General features: G+C 42.7%; 1 protein-coding gene across 1 annotated transcript in view; it reads left to right on the top strand.

Moving 5' to 3' along the window:
* Positions 1-16,878, top strand: part of pola1 (polymerase (DNA directed), alpha 1) — a 253,947-nt gene that overhangs the window by 61,636 nt on the left and 175,433 nt on the right. The window contains exons 25-26 of the mRNA XM_078559832.1: positions 699-848; positions 4,647-4,769. Of these exons, the coding sequence (XP_078415958.1) occupies positions 699-848; positions 4,647-4,769 (273 nt within the window). The remainder of the gene's footprint in view (positions 1-698; positions 849-4,646; positions 4,770-16,878) is intronic.

The following is a 16,878-nucleotide window of genomic DNA, read 5'->3' on the forward strand; positions in this document are numbered from 1 at the left end:
TATACAGCTGCAGCATGACTTCCCAGCTTTTATACTCAATACCCCTGCCAATGAAGGCAAACATGCCGTATGCCTTCCTGACCACCTTATCCACCTGCGTTGCCACTTTCAGTGACCTGTATACCCAGATCCCTCTGCCCGTCGATGCACTTAAGGGTTCTGCCATTTACTGTATAATTCCTGCCTGTATTAGACCTTCCAAAATGCATTACCTTGCATTTATCCAGATTAAACTCCATCTGCCATTTCTCCGCCCAAGTCTCCAACCGATCTATATCCCGTTGTATCCTTTGACAATCCTCTTCACTATCTGCAACTCCTCCAACCTTAGTGTCGTCTGCAAACTTACTAATTAGCCCAGTTACATTTTCCTCCAAATCATTTAGCTTACTTAGCTTCAATTTAATACTTTTGATTTTTATAACTAATTTTACATTTTGTTTCAATTGCATATCATTATAAAGAACAGATATGTTACTGTAAACTGTGTGTCCTTGAGATTTTGATTTTTACTCATGTTTCTAGGGAACTGTGTTGATTTTTGTGACTTGAAGCAGAAGGAAATTTTTCTTTTCAGCATAATTGAGTGTTCAACTCTGTGCTGAAAGTATAAGAACTGAAACTTTATTAACTTGTGTTTTTGCTATATTGTGAAAATATACGACTTCAGTTTCCATTCTCTATACTCTTTTGCCAAGGGTGCTGAAATAGAAGAAATTCCTGAAGTACCAGATCAAGATCAGGAGATGGGTATTTTGCCCAAGGAAATCCGGAAACTGGTGGAGAGGCGACGCCAAGTCAAACAGCTGATGAAGCAAGCAGATTTAAACCCTGATCTCTACTTGCAGGTAGTTTTTCAAATGTGGAATGGCTGTTTCTTAAGTGTAGCGATATGTCTCTCGATAGGCCTTTTTGAAGTGTTTTGGCAATTGTTACAAATGAGGTTTATCAGATTATGTTTTGGGACTGTCTTTAATTTAAGCTAAAATGAAAGGGGGCATGTGACCTGTTCCGAAGCCTGACTGACAGTAAGTCTGGGTGGTTTGATTGTTCAAGATTAAAGGGGGCCCAGGTTGTTTTATGGGAGGAAGGTGCAAGATGTTTACACTTGGAGACAGTGACAGCAGCCTGTTGGCCAACAATGGTTAGACTGAGAGTCTTCAAAGTTCCAGAAAAGTGCTGAGAGTGTCAGGTTATAAAGAGTTATGCGGTAAGCTGTTCATTTACATCCAAGATAGAAGAGAGTTGGAGCCTCAAGGATAACTAATCAGCATTTCTATCTGGATACAAGGCCAATGTGATTCACATTGCCATAGGGATGGAATTTGAGAGGGGAAGTGTCTAACATATTCCTGAGAACTCACAGAACAGGGCAATCTGCCAGGATCCGGGAGAGGAAGAGCAGTTTAAAGCCGAAAATCTCAATGGTTCATTGTGCAGGTACGCGGGTGGGAGCTAGTGCTCGAATTGAGCACAAGTGTAAATGAGGCTGGAAGATTAGCCTAGCTTGCGCTGGAGGAAGAATCACTGGGGAAAGTACCTCACCGTGAAAGACTGTTCTGATATTAGAAGTTCCCAGGCTGAGAAAAGAAAGAAGCCAGATTTACACCTCTGGAGCTAATAATCACCTTGGACTAGTTCCAAGAGAATGGAATTCCTGCTTAAAGGCCAGTGTAAAGAAGATCTGTGAAGTGTGAGATATCAGTTGTGCTAAAAGAAAAAGAGGCATGTTCTGTTTTGTGGTTTAAGGTGTAAGTTGCCTACAAAGATTGCATTTAGTCAATATTATTTTTAGCCATTTGTTACATCAAAAGTCTTAAAACATGAAATTCTGTTGTGTCATTCTTTCAGCTATTAACTGGAAGTTTGAATTTCTTTTTAAAAGTTATCCTTCTCTAATGAGATCATAAAAAAATGAAGGGGGTTTAGTGTTTTACACCCTGAAAGTTCTGCAGAGTGTACAAGCTGTACTGAGGAATTACACTGCTATGCAGAGAAAAAAAATTGCCTTTCTGGTTTTAGCTGGACAAATGAAGTGGTGCCTTTGTCATTGAGGATGCCAGGATCATAGTTCTTTGAAAAATTCAGATCTTTGTCATGAATTGGCCTCTAGGTTTCACTTTGTTTTATGAAGCATTCTTTATGAAGCAATCGTTATGATTGCTAAGTTGAGCATGTTGTGGTTTTCACATGAAAGTAGGTCAAAGTTTCCCCCTTCAAGGATTGGGGTAACATTTCCTCAAAGAAACGAAGTTTTCTATTCTGAGAATACAATGGAATCTTGATTCAGGAGAAGTAGTAGTAAAGAGTCTTTATAGCCGCCCCAGTTCATGATGGGATGCTCACCGTTGCCGAGTTCAGTGCTTAGGAGTGTTGCCAACTTTGTGTAGCATTTTAAGCCTGGCCAATGACTTGGAATCCTACAAACTACTATGGCTAAAGCCAATTAAGGAGAAATGTGCTGACCTATGTGGAAAGATCTGGGAATGGGATTAATTGGGTTGCACTTTCAAAGTATGAAATGTCGGGGGCGTGATGAAGTTTGCAGATGATACAAAAATTGGCAGTGTTGTTGACAGTGATGAGGGTTTTAGACTGCAGGAAGATATAGATGATCTGGGTAGTAAAGTGGAAATTGGAATTCAATTTGGAGAAGTGTGAGGTAATGCATTTGGGAAGGACTAATAAGGCAAGAAAATTAATGGGAGGGTACAGAGGAGTGCGGCAGAACAGAGGGACCTTGGACTGTCCGTCCACAGGCTCTGAAAGGAGAATAGGTCGGCAAGGTGGTTATGAAGGCACATTGCATGCTTTCTTTTATTAGACGAGACATAGGATATCAGAGCAGACAGGTTATGCTAAAACTGTATACAACACTGGTTAGACCATTGATTGGGTACTCCATATGGTTGTGGTCACCTCATTACGGGAAAGAGGTGATTGCACTGATGAGAGTGCAGAAGTTATTGGATGTTGGCAGCAGTGGAAAAGTTTAGCTATGAGGAAAGATTGGATAGGCTGGGGTTGTTTTCCTTGGAACAGAGGAAGCTGAGGGGTGAATTAATTAAACTGTATAAAATTGAGGGACTTAGAATAAATAGGGATGACCTATTAACCTTAAGAGAGGTCAAAAGCCAGGGGGCATAGATTGTAAGCAACTGGTAGAAGGATTAGAGGATAGATGAGATAAAGGAACATTTTATCACCAGAGGGCATTAGGGACCTGGAACTCACTGGCTGAAAGGGCAGTTGAGGCAGAAACTCACCGCATTTTAGAAGTACTTGGATGTCTACTTGAAGAACAGTATCGCAGGACCAAGTGCAAGAAGCTGGGATTAGGCTGGGTAGCTCTCCATCGACAGGCACAGACACAATAGGCTGAGTGACCTCCTTCTGTGTCATAGATATTCTATGAAATTCTATGAAAACCTTGTCTGGATAGTAATAACTTACTTCGCAAGCTCTCGTGAAGTGTTCCCAGACTGGTTGGAGGGCTTGAACTGTGCCTATTTCATTTTATTTGCTGGAAGATGCCTAGTCTTTATCTTTGACATTTTTTTTTAGAAAGGGGCTGATACGAAACATGAACTCAGAACAATCGGACTGAAGGGACCAGCATTTTACATAGAAATCCATGATTATTTGCAACAATTTTATTTTATTTTATATATTTTTAGGTTTGTCTGAAATTCTTTTTTTGTTGGGGCTAGGGAGGAGGTTGGTGATTTAAAAGGTTTTTTTTGGTCTAAAATCTACAATATAAAAGCAGGGCTTTTTTTGCTGCTTTAAAATGCACAAAATTGCACCATTTTAAATATAAATTGTAGGTAACAATAGGGAGCAAGGTTTTGCCCACAATTGTTCTGGCACTTAAAGGCTTTTTACTTCCTTAAAATCTTCATGCATTTAGTGGCTACTTCTCTTGTCTTTGTGTGGGGGTGGGGTAGCAAATAGAGATCTCAACTAGCTGAAGTCTCCAACTTTCCAGATATTTGCAAGGGATATCAACCTGTTCAAATTTCTGTCTCCCTTTTTATTGTTTCTCCCCCTCGTAATTTTCAACAAGGAATCTATCTTAATAAACCCTGAGCTTCACTGAGGCAGGAGGGGCTGTTCTCATTCATCATTTGACTGGCAAATTGGTCAGACTGCAAAAGCTGAACTGTATCATGGCTGGGACTGTAATGATACTGAAACACGTTAGCACGATTACTGCCTTAGTAATATGACAGTTCTGGGTATATTACTGATTTATCACTTCACAGCAGCATTTTGAGATGATTTGTCTTTGGGGAGAAAAACACTGAAACATTTTAATATTTATAACATCACTTGTCACTCTTGGAGATGTCTGCGAGTGAGAAATACAGAATGTCTTTAGTTTGAAGCAAGTGCTGAATTAGGCAATAGTAATAGGCTGGTAATTTGTTTGATAATCGCAATTTCTTATGGCATTTACAATGATACTATGGTTTTCTCTGGTTAGCATTTCAATAATGCCAGTTACTTTGCAACTCCAGATACTATGGTAGGAACCTGGAGATTGTCCTCTTTATTTGCTCCGGAATGAAGCTAAGATTTTATTAGTACTCAATATTTTTTGAGAGGTCTAGTCTAATGACACGTGATTTTGTTTTCTGTTGCAGTATGACATCAGACAAAAGGCCTTGAAGCTTACAGCTAATAGTATGTATGGCTGTCTGGGATTCTCCTACAGTAGGTTCTATGCTAAGCCACTTGCTGCTTTGGTCACTCTCAAAGGAAGAGAGGTGGGTGTTTGTTGTGAGATCGTTTTCATAATTTTTTGCATTTAATTGAGTTGGAGGTTTATATAAATATGTATTGTCACTACTATTGCTTAATTATGTGGTGAAAATATTGATGTGCTTTTGTAAGTGATAAATGGCCAGTGATAAATAGTCAGTAAGTTAAAATAGTCTCTAGATAGCTTTTAATTGTGTGTAACTACCTTGAATTGAAATGTTTGGGCCATTTGCTTGTCAGTTAAGCTGCTGAAGTAATGCAGCCCTCGTGCAAGTTCTTAGTCATGCCCTCCGTTTTATGTTAATGAGATATTGACACCAAAAATCGCCAGAACAAACGCTTTTTGGGCTTATGAGGTGATGGATTTGTTACTAAGGAATTCTTCACTGTGATTCAGTATTGGTGTCTCTTTCAGGCACAGGCCTAGGTGGAGCCTCCAAAAATGAAACCACTTCCATTTGTATCTCTACCCAAACTTATAACTGTACATGTTATTGCACTAAAAAGATTTTCCCCATTCCCTCTGTCAGCTGTTCTTATGATTTTTGTGTGGACTGCAGTTTCAATGAGTCTGTTGAGAATATTCAGTGGAAATTTATAGCTAACAATTAGGGGACTTTTATCCCATGAGTTTAAGCTTGATTTGAGCCCAAGTTCTGCAAATGAAGAAATAACGTACTTAGTCTGCTCACAGCTGTGCTTTTACTTAGAAGCCATGCTAAACACCTCTAGCAATACAAGCATGTTAACTGCTCCTCTCTTTGGTTCTTTTTCTTTTGATTTCATACTCTTTTTCTGCAGCAGCGTTCTCAATTGTACAAAAGAAATTGATTTGTGCCAAGTACCAGCTTTAAGTTTTACAGCAGCTGTGGGGAGTCCTCCCACCAACCCAGGACTTAGTTTGTTGTAAGTGCAGTCAGTCTGCCTCTGGATTATCCAGAAAAGAGAGTTTGTTATTCAGCCCAGGATGTTGCTAAAGCCATGATTACCAGTGCCGAACTCCTGAAGATGAAAATGATCTTCCACATCAAAGATTAGCAAGTAAGAATGAATGCAAGTTTTCATTGTTGTATCTTTGAAGTTACACATGTATCTGTGTTCCTGAATCCAGGCAGCTTGATTTTTCCCTGCGATTCAGCAAGTTCTCCTCAAATGGCTTTGAGGAAGGAAAGGGAGCAAATCTGGGTCTCCAATTTATTTTCAATTCATTGTTAATTTTGGTATTGGTTTAGTAGGTATGAGTCTGTACTTAAGAGAAGAAAAATACTGTGATATGAAAGCTTTAAAGGTGTCTCAGACAGGAGTTTACAGTATTTTGTCCTAGAAGGACAAGATTCCACATGTAAAACAACAGCAACAACTTGTATTTATATAACACCTTTAATACAATAAAATGCCTAAGGCACTTCATAGGAGCATTATAAAGCCAGGTATGACATGGAACCACATAAGCAGATCTTAGGTCGGATGACCAAATGCTTGGTCAAAGGTTTTAAGGAGCGTCTTAAAGGAAGAGAGGAAGGCAGAGAGGTTTAGGGAGGGCATTCTGAAACTTTGGGCCTGGTCGACTGAGGACACGACCACCAATGGTGGAGCAATTAAAATTGGGGATGCTCAAGAGGCCAGAATTAGAGGAACACAGATATCTGAAAGGGTTATGGCGCTGGAGGGGATTACAGAGGTAGGGAGGGACAAGATCATGAAGAGATTTGAAAACAAGGATGAGAATCTTAAAATCAAGATATTGCTTGACCAGGAGCCAATGCAGATCAACAAGCACAAGGGTGATGGGGAACTGGACTTGGTGCAATTTTTAGTGCTATAGTATTGGGTAATGTTTGGCATTACCGCTTACCACTATATATAATGGGAGATAGGCAGTAAGGGAATACACAAGGGTGACTTTTGTATGGAATAAGGCCTGATTTGAATGTTATATTTGGTTTGGAATTTTTTTTATGGTGGCTTTTATTTTTTCATTGGCAAATGATGTGATGGTCATTAACAGAAGGAAGTTGAGGTGTGGGACTTTGTAGAATGTGAAATTAGAGTTGTGGTTACATGTATTTCACTTGGCGTGTTCTTTACAGGCAACCCGAACAGAAAAGGGTCTGTCTAGGTTGCTGTCGATTCCCCTTCCTCAGCTGCTCAACTTTGAGATGGTGACAAGGGCTGTGCTCTTATACTGTACGATCCCGCCGTCATATAGCTGACCACCACGAACTGCAACACCGACTAATGAGTACTGCAGGGTTCATCCAGGTCAGTTGAGGAAATGGAAGCCTTGTTTGAGTACCTCCAATGGTCTGTTCTATCACATTAGATTGGACAGTTTGGCTTCCATTGAACGCGTTCTGCGCACGTGTTAGCTTGTCCACTGGAGTCATGAGCCACTTCATCAGTAGAAGGCCCTTGTCACCCAGTACCACCCTTTGGTTTGCCATAGTGGCTCAAGCACAGATGATGCAGTGCATTTCCACTGTCTGAAGGCCTTATAACCATTGCCATGGTACCAGGCATTGCCCTGCATGATTTGTGATGCCTGCACACTTAATGGAAACCTGCACCATGGGGAAGCCTGCAATCCTAGTGAAGAAATCTGCTCACTCTGCTTACCTGTCTCTTGCAAGAGAATGAAATGTAGTTCATTCTCAATGAATAGAGAAACTTGGTCACTTCCCATGCTTAACAGTGGGTGACAAATTGCAAAATGTTGCAGACATCTACAATTTCACCCTAGAAAGAGCCAGACTTATGAAAGTTCAAGGCTGTGGTCACCTTCGCAACTACTGATAATGCTGTCCTTGCCCTGATCTGAGACTGTAGCTGTGCAACAGGTGGCAGATTTCAGTGAAGAAGTCCTTATTGAAGTGTGAACGCCTTGCACACTGTTCCTCACTGAGGTTCAGAAAGGAAAATTGTTCCCTGAACTCCTTGGCCTCCTGTTGAGAGCCCTTCCTCCTCCTCCTCCTCCCTCTTCAAGCAGCCTATCCAGCTCTCTGTGGCCTCTGTTTATTCTCCAAAGAATGCACCCTTGTGCACTAATGTCTGGGAGCAATTGGTCTGTGCAGAAGTCATGAATTTAGCAAGGTTCTTCAGCAACTGCCACACCACTCCCTCTAGACCTTTGCAACTTGAAACAACTATAGAAAGCACCAGACACTCATGAAATTGTAGCAACAGCCAGAAGAAATCAGCCAGTAACTCTCCAGAATGTTATTGTTAACTTATTTAAATCGCTGTGGTGGATGGTCTCTCCTGCTGCGGAATGTGTGTTCAATTGTGCACGGTTAAGAGAAGGCAATAGTTGGTGTCCTGAACTCCAAGGTGGCATCATTGTCATCAAATCAGCGCTAATTTTCCCATGATCTGCCTATCCCGCCTACTTCTGTTAGACATTCAATGCTTGTATGTGTCCTAACAAGCTTTCTAATATGGCCTCCAGCTTGATTTGTCCCACAATTGTATGCACACACTTCACAGGCATTATTTTGGGGCTCTAAGAGCACTTGTAGCACCGAAGAACTATGAGGATAGATTATACGGGGCACCATATTCCCCGCCCCTGACCGAAAAGACGGCTGTTAGCCTGCCCGCAATATTACGCTGGGAGCAGCCTTAATTGTTTCAGAATGGGACTTCCGCCCCCTTCTGAGATGAAGTACCAGCCGAGAGAGCTGCCGGCCAATCTGATTGGCTGGCTGCTCTGTTGTCCAGTGGCACCAGGATGGAACCGTTTTCTGCTGCTGATAAAGAAGACTGATGGAGCCCTGACTTAAAGGCAAGTCTGGGGTTTTGGATGGGCCTGGCTAGAAGACTCCAATGAAGGGGGGTGGGGGGCCAGGTTTGAGAGGCCTGGAGTGGTGGGGGTTAGAGTTAAAGGGGGTTATGATCTTGTTGTGGGGGAACCTCCGATGGGCGCAGAGAATCCTTCAAAAAGAAACCCCTTTGTCCGACAGCAGACTGCGTAGTAAAGCTACTGGAACACCCGCCTTTTCTCCATCTTTCCCTGAGGCATGTGAAATAGTGAATGGGGCCATTAAGTGGTCTTCAATTACGCTGCAGAGGGCCATAAAATCCAACCCATAGGGAAGACTTTTCTGGTCGGCGAGCGGGGGTGGAGCCCGCTTGCTGACGTGTAAAATGACGCGCGGTGAGGTCAGGCGGGTGTCCCAATGTCACCACGCATCATTTAGATTTTCAGTTCGGCTGTGTGCCTGCCAAACTGTCAAAGGCCGATTAAGGCCTGTTTAAAAACTAATTAAAACAATTAAATGAGCTGCCCATCCAACCTTAAGGTTGGTGGGCAGGTGAATAGGCACATGTGAAAGAGTGCAGGCCCTGACTCAGGGAATCCCTCCCCTCCCCTTCCCCCGCCTACCAGCACAGGGAGCGCACAGCACTTCCAGGTGCGCGTCACACTGGGCGGGCCTTAATTGGCCTGCCCACGTAAAATGGTGGCGCGGACCCGATCGGGTGGTGCCATTTGTGTTTGCGCTTGCTCCCACCCGCCTCCGCACAGCGGGGGGGAAACTTCAGCCCATGGACTCTAATGATCCCAATTTCTAAGACAGAATGTTCCACTACCCCTCCAGTGTGTATAAAATATCTTCACATCTCTTTCTTCTAATAGTTCACAGTCTCTGCCCTTTGTTACCAATTCACTGCCCATTGGGAAAAAATCTTTTGCTGTTCACTCTCGTAATTTTGGAAGTCTCTATTAAATGCTTCCTTAATTACTTTTTCAGTAAGAATAAAACAATTTCTTTACATTTCTTCACAGAAAAACCACTCCATTTCTGATATTGTCTTGGTGAAACTTAACTGTACTCTTTCAGTGTTTCTAATGTCTTCTTGCATTGGGGTCTCCAGAATTGCATACTTTACTCTAATTGCCATTTATTCAATGGCTTTGTATAGTTCTATGTGCCATATTAAGAAAGTGGTACAAATATTTTGGTTCCAGTCTCGGGCATCCAAATATGTGTACCAATAAAGACAGGAACATTTATTGCTTCAAATATTTCCCATAAACTCTTTCTGTACACCTAATGTCTATTCTCTAGAATCTCTCCCTCTGCTTGACGGTCTGTGTGCACCCATATCTCCCTGGGACCTAATCCCTCCCTTTATGTCTATCCCAGCCCATGTTTCTTTTATTGAGTCTTGAACATCTATTTCTCCCCTTCCCTATCTGGTGCTGGAGAGCACTAGCGGTGGCACTGATTGTCCCCAGGACATGTGCAGGCACAGTGTCATTGCCCTGATGCAATGATGACCTACACCTTCCCTTAACTACATTCTGGTCATGGTGGGACTACTGGAGAAAGGAAAATAAGGGTGTGTTATGAGCCCTAAAGAGACCAATAATCTTAACAGAAAGGAATCTCCAAACCATCCCAACAAAAAGAATCTGATGGACAAGATATAATTTCAAAACTTTTACTGTAACAATTAAATGAAAGTCAACATTAATTAAGCATGCATTAACAGCTGGTATTTGAAAAGAAAAGCTATATTGCACTTTAAAAAGCCAGTACAACATGTATATTTCTCATGCAATTCTCAGCAGCACTCATAGCGCATATATGGCATCACATGCAGCCCCAAAGTTTTTCAGACTCTGCCTTCCATAGTAAGACCTTTCACCTTTCCCACTCAATAGATTCAGTCCTCAAGTCACTTGCATTGGCAGTTCTGTTCCATCCAAGTTCTCTGGGTATGATTACCAACAGCAAGGTGCACTTTTTTGAACCAACCCTTGCTGGTGTCATTACATTATTTATGGCTTAGCTTTCCAGAGATCCTTTTCAACCAACCAACCACTAATACCCCGATTCACGGTCTGGTCACCTGTGAAAATATTCAGCTTTTTGGTATACCTAAGCTGTTCACATAGATTTTAGGTTTCAGTGTTGTAAGCTAGCTTCACCAAGAACTCCTCTCTGTCCTCTTTTCTGCCAAACAGAAAACTGACCGTTATCTTTTGAGAGCTCTGCTTGCTAGCTTCTGAATGCCAGGAGTGTGTATGTTGTGCAGCACAGGCAAAAATTGGATCCTCCCAATTAGCTTCTATTTGCCTTTTTTTTTGGTTACCTAGCTTTCATTTCCATTGCAGCCTTAGATCACAGATTCACTTCTCAGAAATGATCTCACAGCCAGTTATTCCAGTTACACCCATTCCAGAAGTTTAGGTTGGTTTCACTTTGGCGAAGTGGACATATCCATAAATACAAGCTTATTGATAAGTGCAGCATTCATTACAGGCGTCAATCCAATAGGTTATCAATGAAAAGGGTTCACGTTATATTCCTTCACCTTAGGTTAAACACCTGCTCCTGGAATACATTTGGCTGGTCTTGTTCTGCTAATTTGATGAAGTGCCTCTGCATAAAACCCAGTGCGAGGGAGCCTGTCAGGTAATGTTCAAAGCAGAGCAAAGATTAGTTTCATTGCAAATTCCTATCACAGCACCACAGGCCTCTTTGAGATCCTATAAAACTAATGCTCACCACCTTTTTGAGATGGGAACCCGCTGAATGCAGAGATTTTTTTCCAAATTAGAATTTCTGGTCTGTTCCATGGTTAACTATTCATGCTTGTCCGTCGTCCAGTATAGGATGAGCAGAAATTCCCTCCAACTAAACATTAGAAAGAGCTGAACCATTGTCTTGGGTTCCTGCTACAAATTCTGCTCCCCAGCACCAACTTCATGGCTCTCCCCGGTAACTCCGAGGTTGAATCAGACATACCTGACCCCAAGATAAGCTTTCAACCATACATCTACTTTACCAAGACTGCCTGTTTTCCATCTATGTAACATTGCCCTCCTCACCTCATCTGTTGCTGGAACCCTCATCCATGCCTTTGTTACTTCTAGACTTGACTATTCCAATGCATTGCTGGGTGACCTCTCCTTTTTTACTCTCTGTAAACTTGGGGAGGCTACCCAAAACTCTACTGCCTGTGTCCTAACTTGTACCAAGTCCTATTCACCCATCACCCTTGTGCTTGCTGCCCTACATTAGCTCCCAGTTAAGCAATGCCTCAATTTTAACATTCTCATCCTTATTTTTAAATTCCTCCATGGCCTCACCCTTTGCTATCTCTAATCTCCTCTAGCCCCACAACTCTTTTCAAGTATGTGTGCTCCTTCAGTTTGGCCTCTTGAGCACCATTGGCGACTGTGCCTTCAGCTTCCAAGGCCCTAAGCTCTCTCTGCCTCTCTAAGGGGTACCTTAAAGTAGGAAAGAGAATTAAAACCTATCTCTTTGACTGAGCTTTTGGACACCTGTCCTAATATCTCCTGATGTTCTGGGTGTTAAATTTTGTTTAATAATGCTCTTTTGAAACACCTTGGTATTATATTCCAAAAAATCCAGGTGGTGAAGGATAGTACTGGAGCCAATCTTTGCGCACTTTTATGCACAGTACAAACATGCATCCCCTAACCACATTTTCAGTTTGTGTATTTATAGGGATTCAAGTGAATGTCCAGTTAATGCTCACCACCTACATATAATTAAATACAACTAACCTGCAATTAACACTTAGGACATTTTACAATGTTAAAAGTGTCATATAAATACAAGTTTTTGTTCAGACTAGGTAGACCACCAAAGTACTTAGAGTCCTGACAATGATATGAGCAGTCACCTTTTCAGTCAATTGCAAAGTGTTTTATAAAATACCTGCAGTTAGCTTCCATGCTGTCCATTTTGGTGAGCTTTGTATTTCAAAAACTGAGTGACGACATACAACGTTGTCTTAATTTCTGTCTACCGCCACTGATTGAAATTGGCGTTTAAGTATCAGCTATTCGTATTGGTGGATATTATTGTACCATGCAATTTATTCTCATTTTAGCAGAATTGTTGTTAGTAAGGACTGCAGTAAGATGGGCTTGCTTCCTGAACACACACAGACTTTAAGATATTGCACTGGAGTGGCAACAGGCAGTTTGTAGATTCACAAAGACTCTTGTGATCCTCAAATGGACGTTTCTTTTTTTAAAAATTCGTTTACAGGATGTGGGCATCGCTAGCTGGGCCAGCATTTATTGCCCATCCCTAATTGCCCTTGAGAAGGTGGTGATGAGCTGTCTTCTTGAGCCGCTGCAGTCCAAGTGGTGTAGGTACACCCACAGTGCTGTTAGGGAGGAGTTCCATGATTTTGACCAAGCGACCGTGAAGGAACAGCGATATATTTCCAAGTCAGGATGGTGAGTGGCTTGGAGAGGAACTTCCAGGTGGTGTTCCCATCTATCTGCTGCCCTTGTCCTTCCAGATGGTACTGGTTGTGGGTTTGGAAGATGTGGTCTAAGGAGCCTTGATGAATTCCTGCAATGCATCTTGTAGATGGTACACACTGCTGCTACTGTGTGTTGGTAGTAGAGGGAGTGAATGTTTGTGGATGTGGTGCCAATCAAGTGGGCTGCTTTGTCCTGGATGGTGTCAAGCTTCTTGAGTGTTGTTGGAACTGCACTCATCCAGGCAAGTGGGGAGTATTCCATCACACTCTTGACTTGTGCCTTAAGATGGTGGACAGGTTTTGGGGAGTCAGGCGGAGAGTTACTTGCCACAGGATTCCTAACCTCTGACCTGCTCTTGTAGCCACAATATTTATATGTCTGTTCCAGTTCAGTTTCTGGTCAATGGTAACCCCTAGGATGTTGATAGTGGGGGATTCAGCGATAGTAATGCCACTGAATGTCAAGGGGCGATGGTTGGATTCTCCCTTGTTGGAGATGGTCATTGCCTGGCACTTGTGTGGCGCAAATGTTACTTGTCACTTATCAGCCCAAGCCTGGATATTGTCCAGGTCTTGCTGCATTTGGACATGGACTGCTTCAGTATCTAAGGAGTCATGAATGGTACTGAACAATGTGCTATCATCAGCGAACTTCAGACTTTATGATGGAAGGAAGGTCATTGATGAAGGAGCTGAAGATGGTCGGGCCGAGGACACTACCCTGAGGAATTCCTGCAGTGATGTCCTGGAACTGAGATGACTGTCCTCCAACAACCACAACCATCTCCCTTTGTGCCAGGCATGACTCCAACTAATGGACAGTTTTCCCCCTGATTCCCATTGACTCCAGTTTTGCTAGGGCTCCTTGATGCCACACTGTCAAATGCTGCCTTGATGTCAAGGGCAGTCACTCTCACCTCACCTCGGGATTTCAGCTCTTTTGTCCATGTTTGAACCAAGGCTGCAATGAGATCAGAAGCTGAGTGACCTTGGCGGAACCCAAACTGAACATCAGTGAGCAGGTTATTGCTAAGCAAGTGCTGCTTGATAGCACTGTTGATGACCCCTTCCATCACTTTACTGATGATCGAGAGTAGACTGATGGGGTGGTAATTGGCCGGGTTGGATTTATCCTGCTTTTTTGTGTACAGGACATACCTGGGCAATTTTCCACATAGCCAGGTAGATGCCAGTGTTGTAGCTTGGTTGGGGCATGGCAAGTTCTGGAGCACAAGTCTTCAGTACTGCAGCTGGAATGTTATCAGGGCCTGTAGCCTTTGCAGTATCCAGTGCCTCCAGCCGTTTCTTGATATTGCATGGAGTGAATTGAATTGGCTGAAGACTGGTATCTGGGGACTGATGCTGGGGACCTCCCGGAGTAGGCCTGGGTCATCCGCTCGGCACTTCTGACTGAAGGTTGTTGTGAATGCTTCAGTCTTATTTCAGAAAGTATTTAACTTTGCTTTATAACTAGCTGCATAATGGGATTGAATTTGGGTGAGCCTCAAAGGGAAGGGAGTGTATGGAGAGGGTGAGTCTAGCTGGATTAACTTGGGTATGCTTTGGAAGATGTGAGTGAGCAGATCTGGATCACCCTCGGTGTACCTCATGAAGAAGGAAGAAGAGGAGGGAGTGGGCATAGCTTGATTATCCTGGGTGTGACTTAGGAGTGAGCAGAGCTGGATTATTCTTGATGTATATATCTTGAAGGAGGGAAGGACGAAGGAGAGCTGGATTATTCTGTTGTGCCTTTGGGGGGAGGTAGAAAGGAGTAACCATACCCATATCCTTCAAGTCTACAAATCTATTGACCTCTGTCTTGAATGTACTTAATAACTGAGTATCCACAACTCTTGGCGATAGAGAATTCCCAAGACTAACAAGAAATTCCTCATCCTCCTCAGTCCTTAGTGGCAAGCCCATCCTCCTGAGACTAAGGCCCAAGTTCTGGGTTTCCCAGCTGGGGAAAAGGCCTTTGTGTCAGCTGTGTCAAGCCCTCAAAGAATTTTAAAGGTTTCACTGAGATCACCTCTCATTTGTCTAAACTCCAGAGAATGTTTGCCCATTCCACTCGATTTGCCCTCATAGAATCGCCCTCTCACCCTAAGAATCAAGTGAAACTTCAGTGCGCCCCTCTCAGGCGAGTATATCCTTCCTTGGGAAGGAGAGCAAAACAAGACACTACTCTTGTGGTCTCACTAAAGTCCTATATAATTACAAGTTTTCTTTACTATTATAATACAATGTCCTTGTAACAAACACTAATGTACTAATTGCCTTCCTTATTGTACCTGTATCTTAACTTTCTGTGATTCATGTACAAGGACCCCAAATCCTTCTGAATACCAATAATTTACTGCAGGCAGTCCCTAACATTTAAAAAAAATTCCACTTCTCCATTCTCCTTTCCAAAGTGAATAATAGCACGCTTCCCCGCATTATATTCCATCTGCTATCTTTTGCCCAATTACTTGACCTGTCTGTATCCCTCTGCGGCCTCCTGGTTTCCTCCTTGCAGCTTATTTTCTCATCGAGCTTTGGCCATCAGCAAACCGGGATAGGTTACACTTGGTTCTCTCTTCTCTAAGTCATTGCAGAGGCCCAAGCATTGACACATGCTGCACTCCACTAGTTACAACCTGTGCTTTGTGCCTCCTACTGTGAAGGCAAACACAAAATATTTATATAATGAGCGGGTTTTCCCGGCCCCTCCTATCAGTGGGATCTTCTGGTCCCGCTGAAGTCAGAAGAAATTTGAATGGCTTGCCCCATCCGCTGGTAAACCTGCCACAGTGGGGCCGGAAAATCTCGGCCAATCTTACTGCCACTTCTGTATTTTCCATTTTAATTTGACCTGTCTCTGCCTCTGGGGGACGCGCGTTTACTTTTTGCTGATCTTTTCCTCCTTAGACACCTGAAAAAAAAAGGCTCTTGCAACCTGTTTTTAATTGCACTTTTATGTAGAAAACTTCTCCATGTTTCAGAGAGGCAAAGTTGGAGACTAAACTGCAGCTGAAGAGTTAAGAGATGATCAAAAGGATGATTCTTAGGATTATTTTAAAAGCCATGGAAATCATTCTACTAGTAATGAAGGGGGAGGTGCAACGAAGCCCAGAGGTGGATGCTGAGGAGCAGAAGTTGGTTGCAGAGGTAGAATAAGGCAAGGTTGAGGAGTAATGTATGACATTAATGCATTGCAAGGCAAGAACTCAGTGGGGCTTGGCAAAGATGTGCTATGGATGAGGAGGCCTTACATGGAACAGCATTTGGCAGAAAAAAATTGGGTAAGTTTTTTGTGTAGAGTGGAAGGTGGGAATTTGAGTGATACTAAAGCACTCACATCTAAAGGTAACACAAGTATGAATAAGGCTTTCTTTATTCTGAGATAACAAGATGCAAATTAAATGCACTTCAGGATTCCATAACTCTGAATGTTCAAGTTACTTTCAGGCCTTATTGACATAATTGTAGAGCTGAGTGCGAAAGGTCTTTGTTTCACACACAGCACTGTTTGCCAACTCACCGTACTGAGGTCTTACTGTGCCCTGACACTTTCCCCCATTTGAGAGTGAGGGCAGGCCACCATCCCCCCAGTCCTCTGACAATGCTGGTCTTGAATCGTCTCCTAGGAATTTCTGAAGGTGGTGCCACAGTCATTTTCCTAACAAATTTTCTGTGGGGGAACAACTTGGCCTCTTTGACATTCCTTCTAGATTGGGAACTTGTCATGTGTGAGATATAGAGTGCAAACACAAGTGCCATCATTCTGGGGTTCTGCATTGTGACACACTTACACACCACAATACTGTGGTGCACAAACAGACAAGTTGACAATTTTTAGCACAAGTATTTTAGTAGTGCAGA

The sequence above is a fragment of the Cetorhinus maximus genome, chromosome 16, assembly GCF_964194155.1.
Source record: "Cetorhinus maximus chromosome 16, sCetMax3.hap1.1, whole genome shotgun sequence".
Taxonomy (NCBI): Eukaryota; Metazoa; Chordata; class Chondrichthyes; order Lamniformes; family Cetorhinidae; genus Cetorhinus; species Cetorhinus maximus.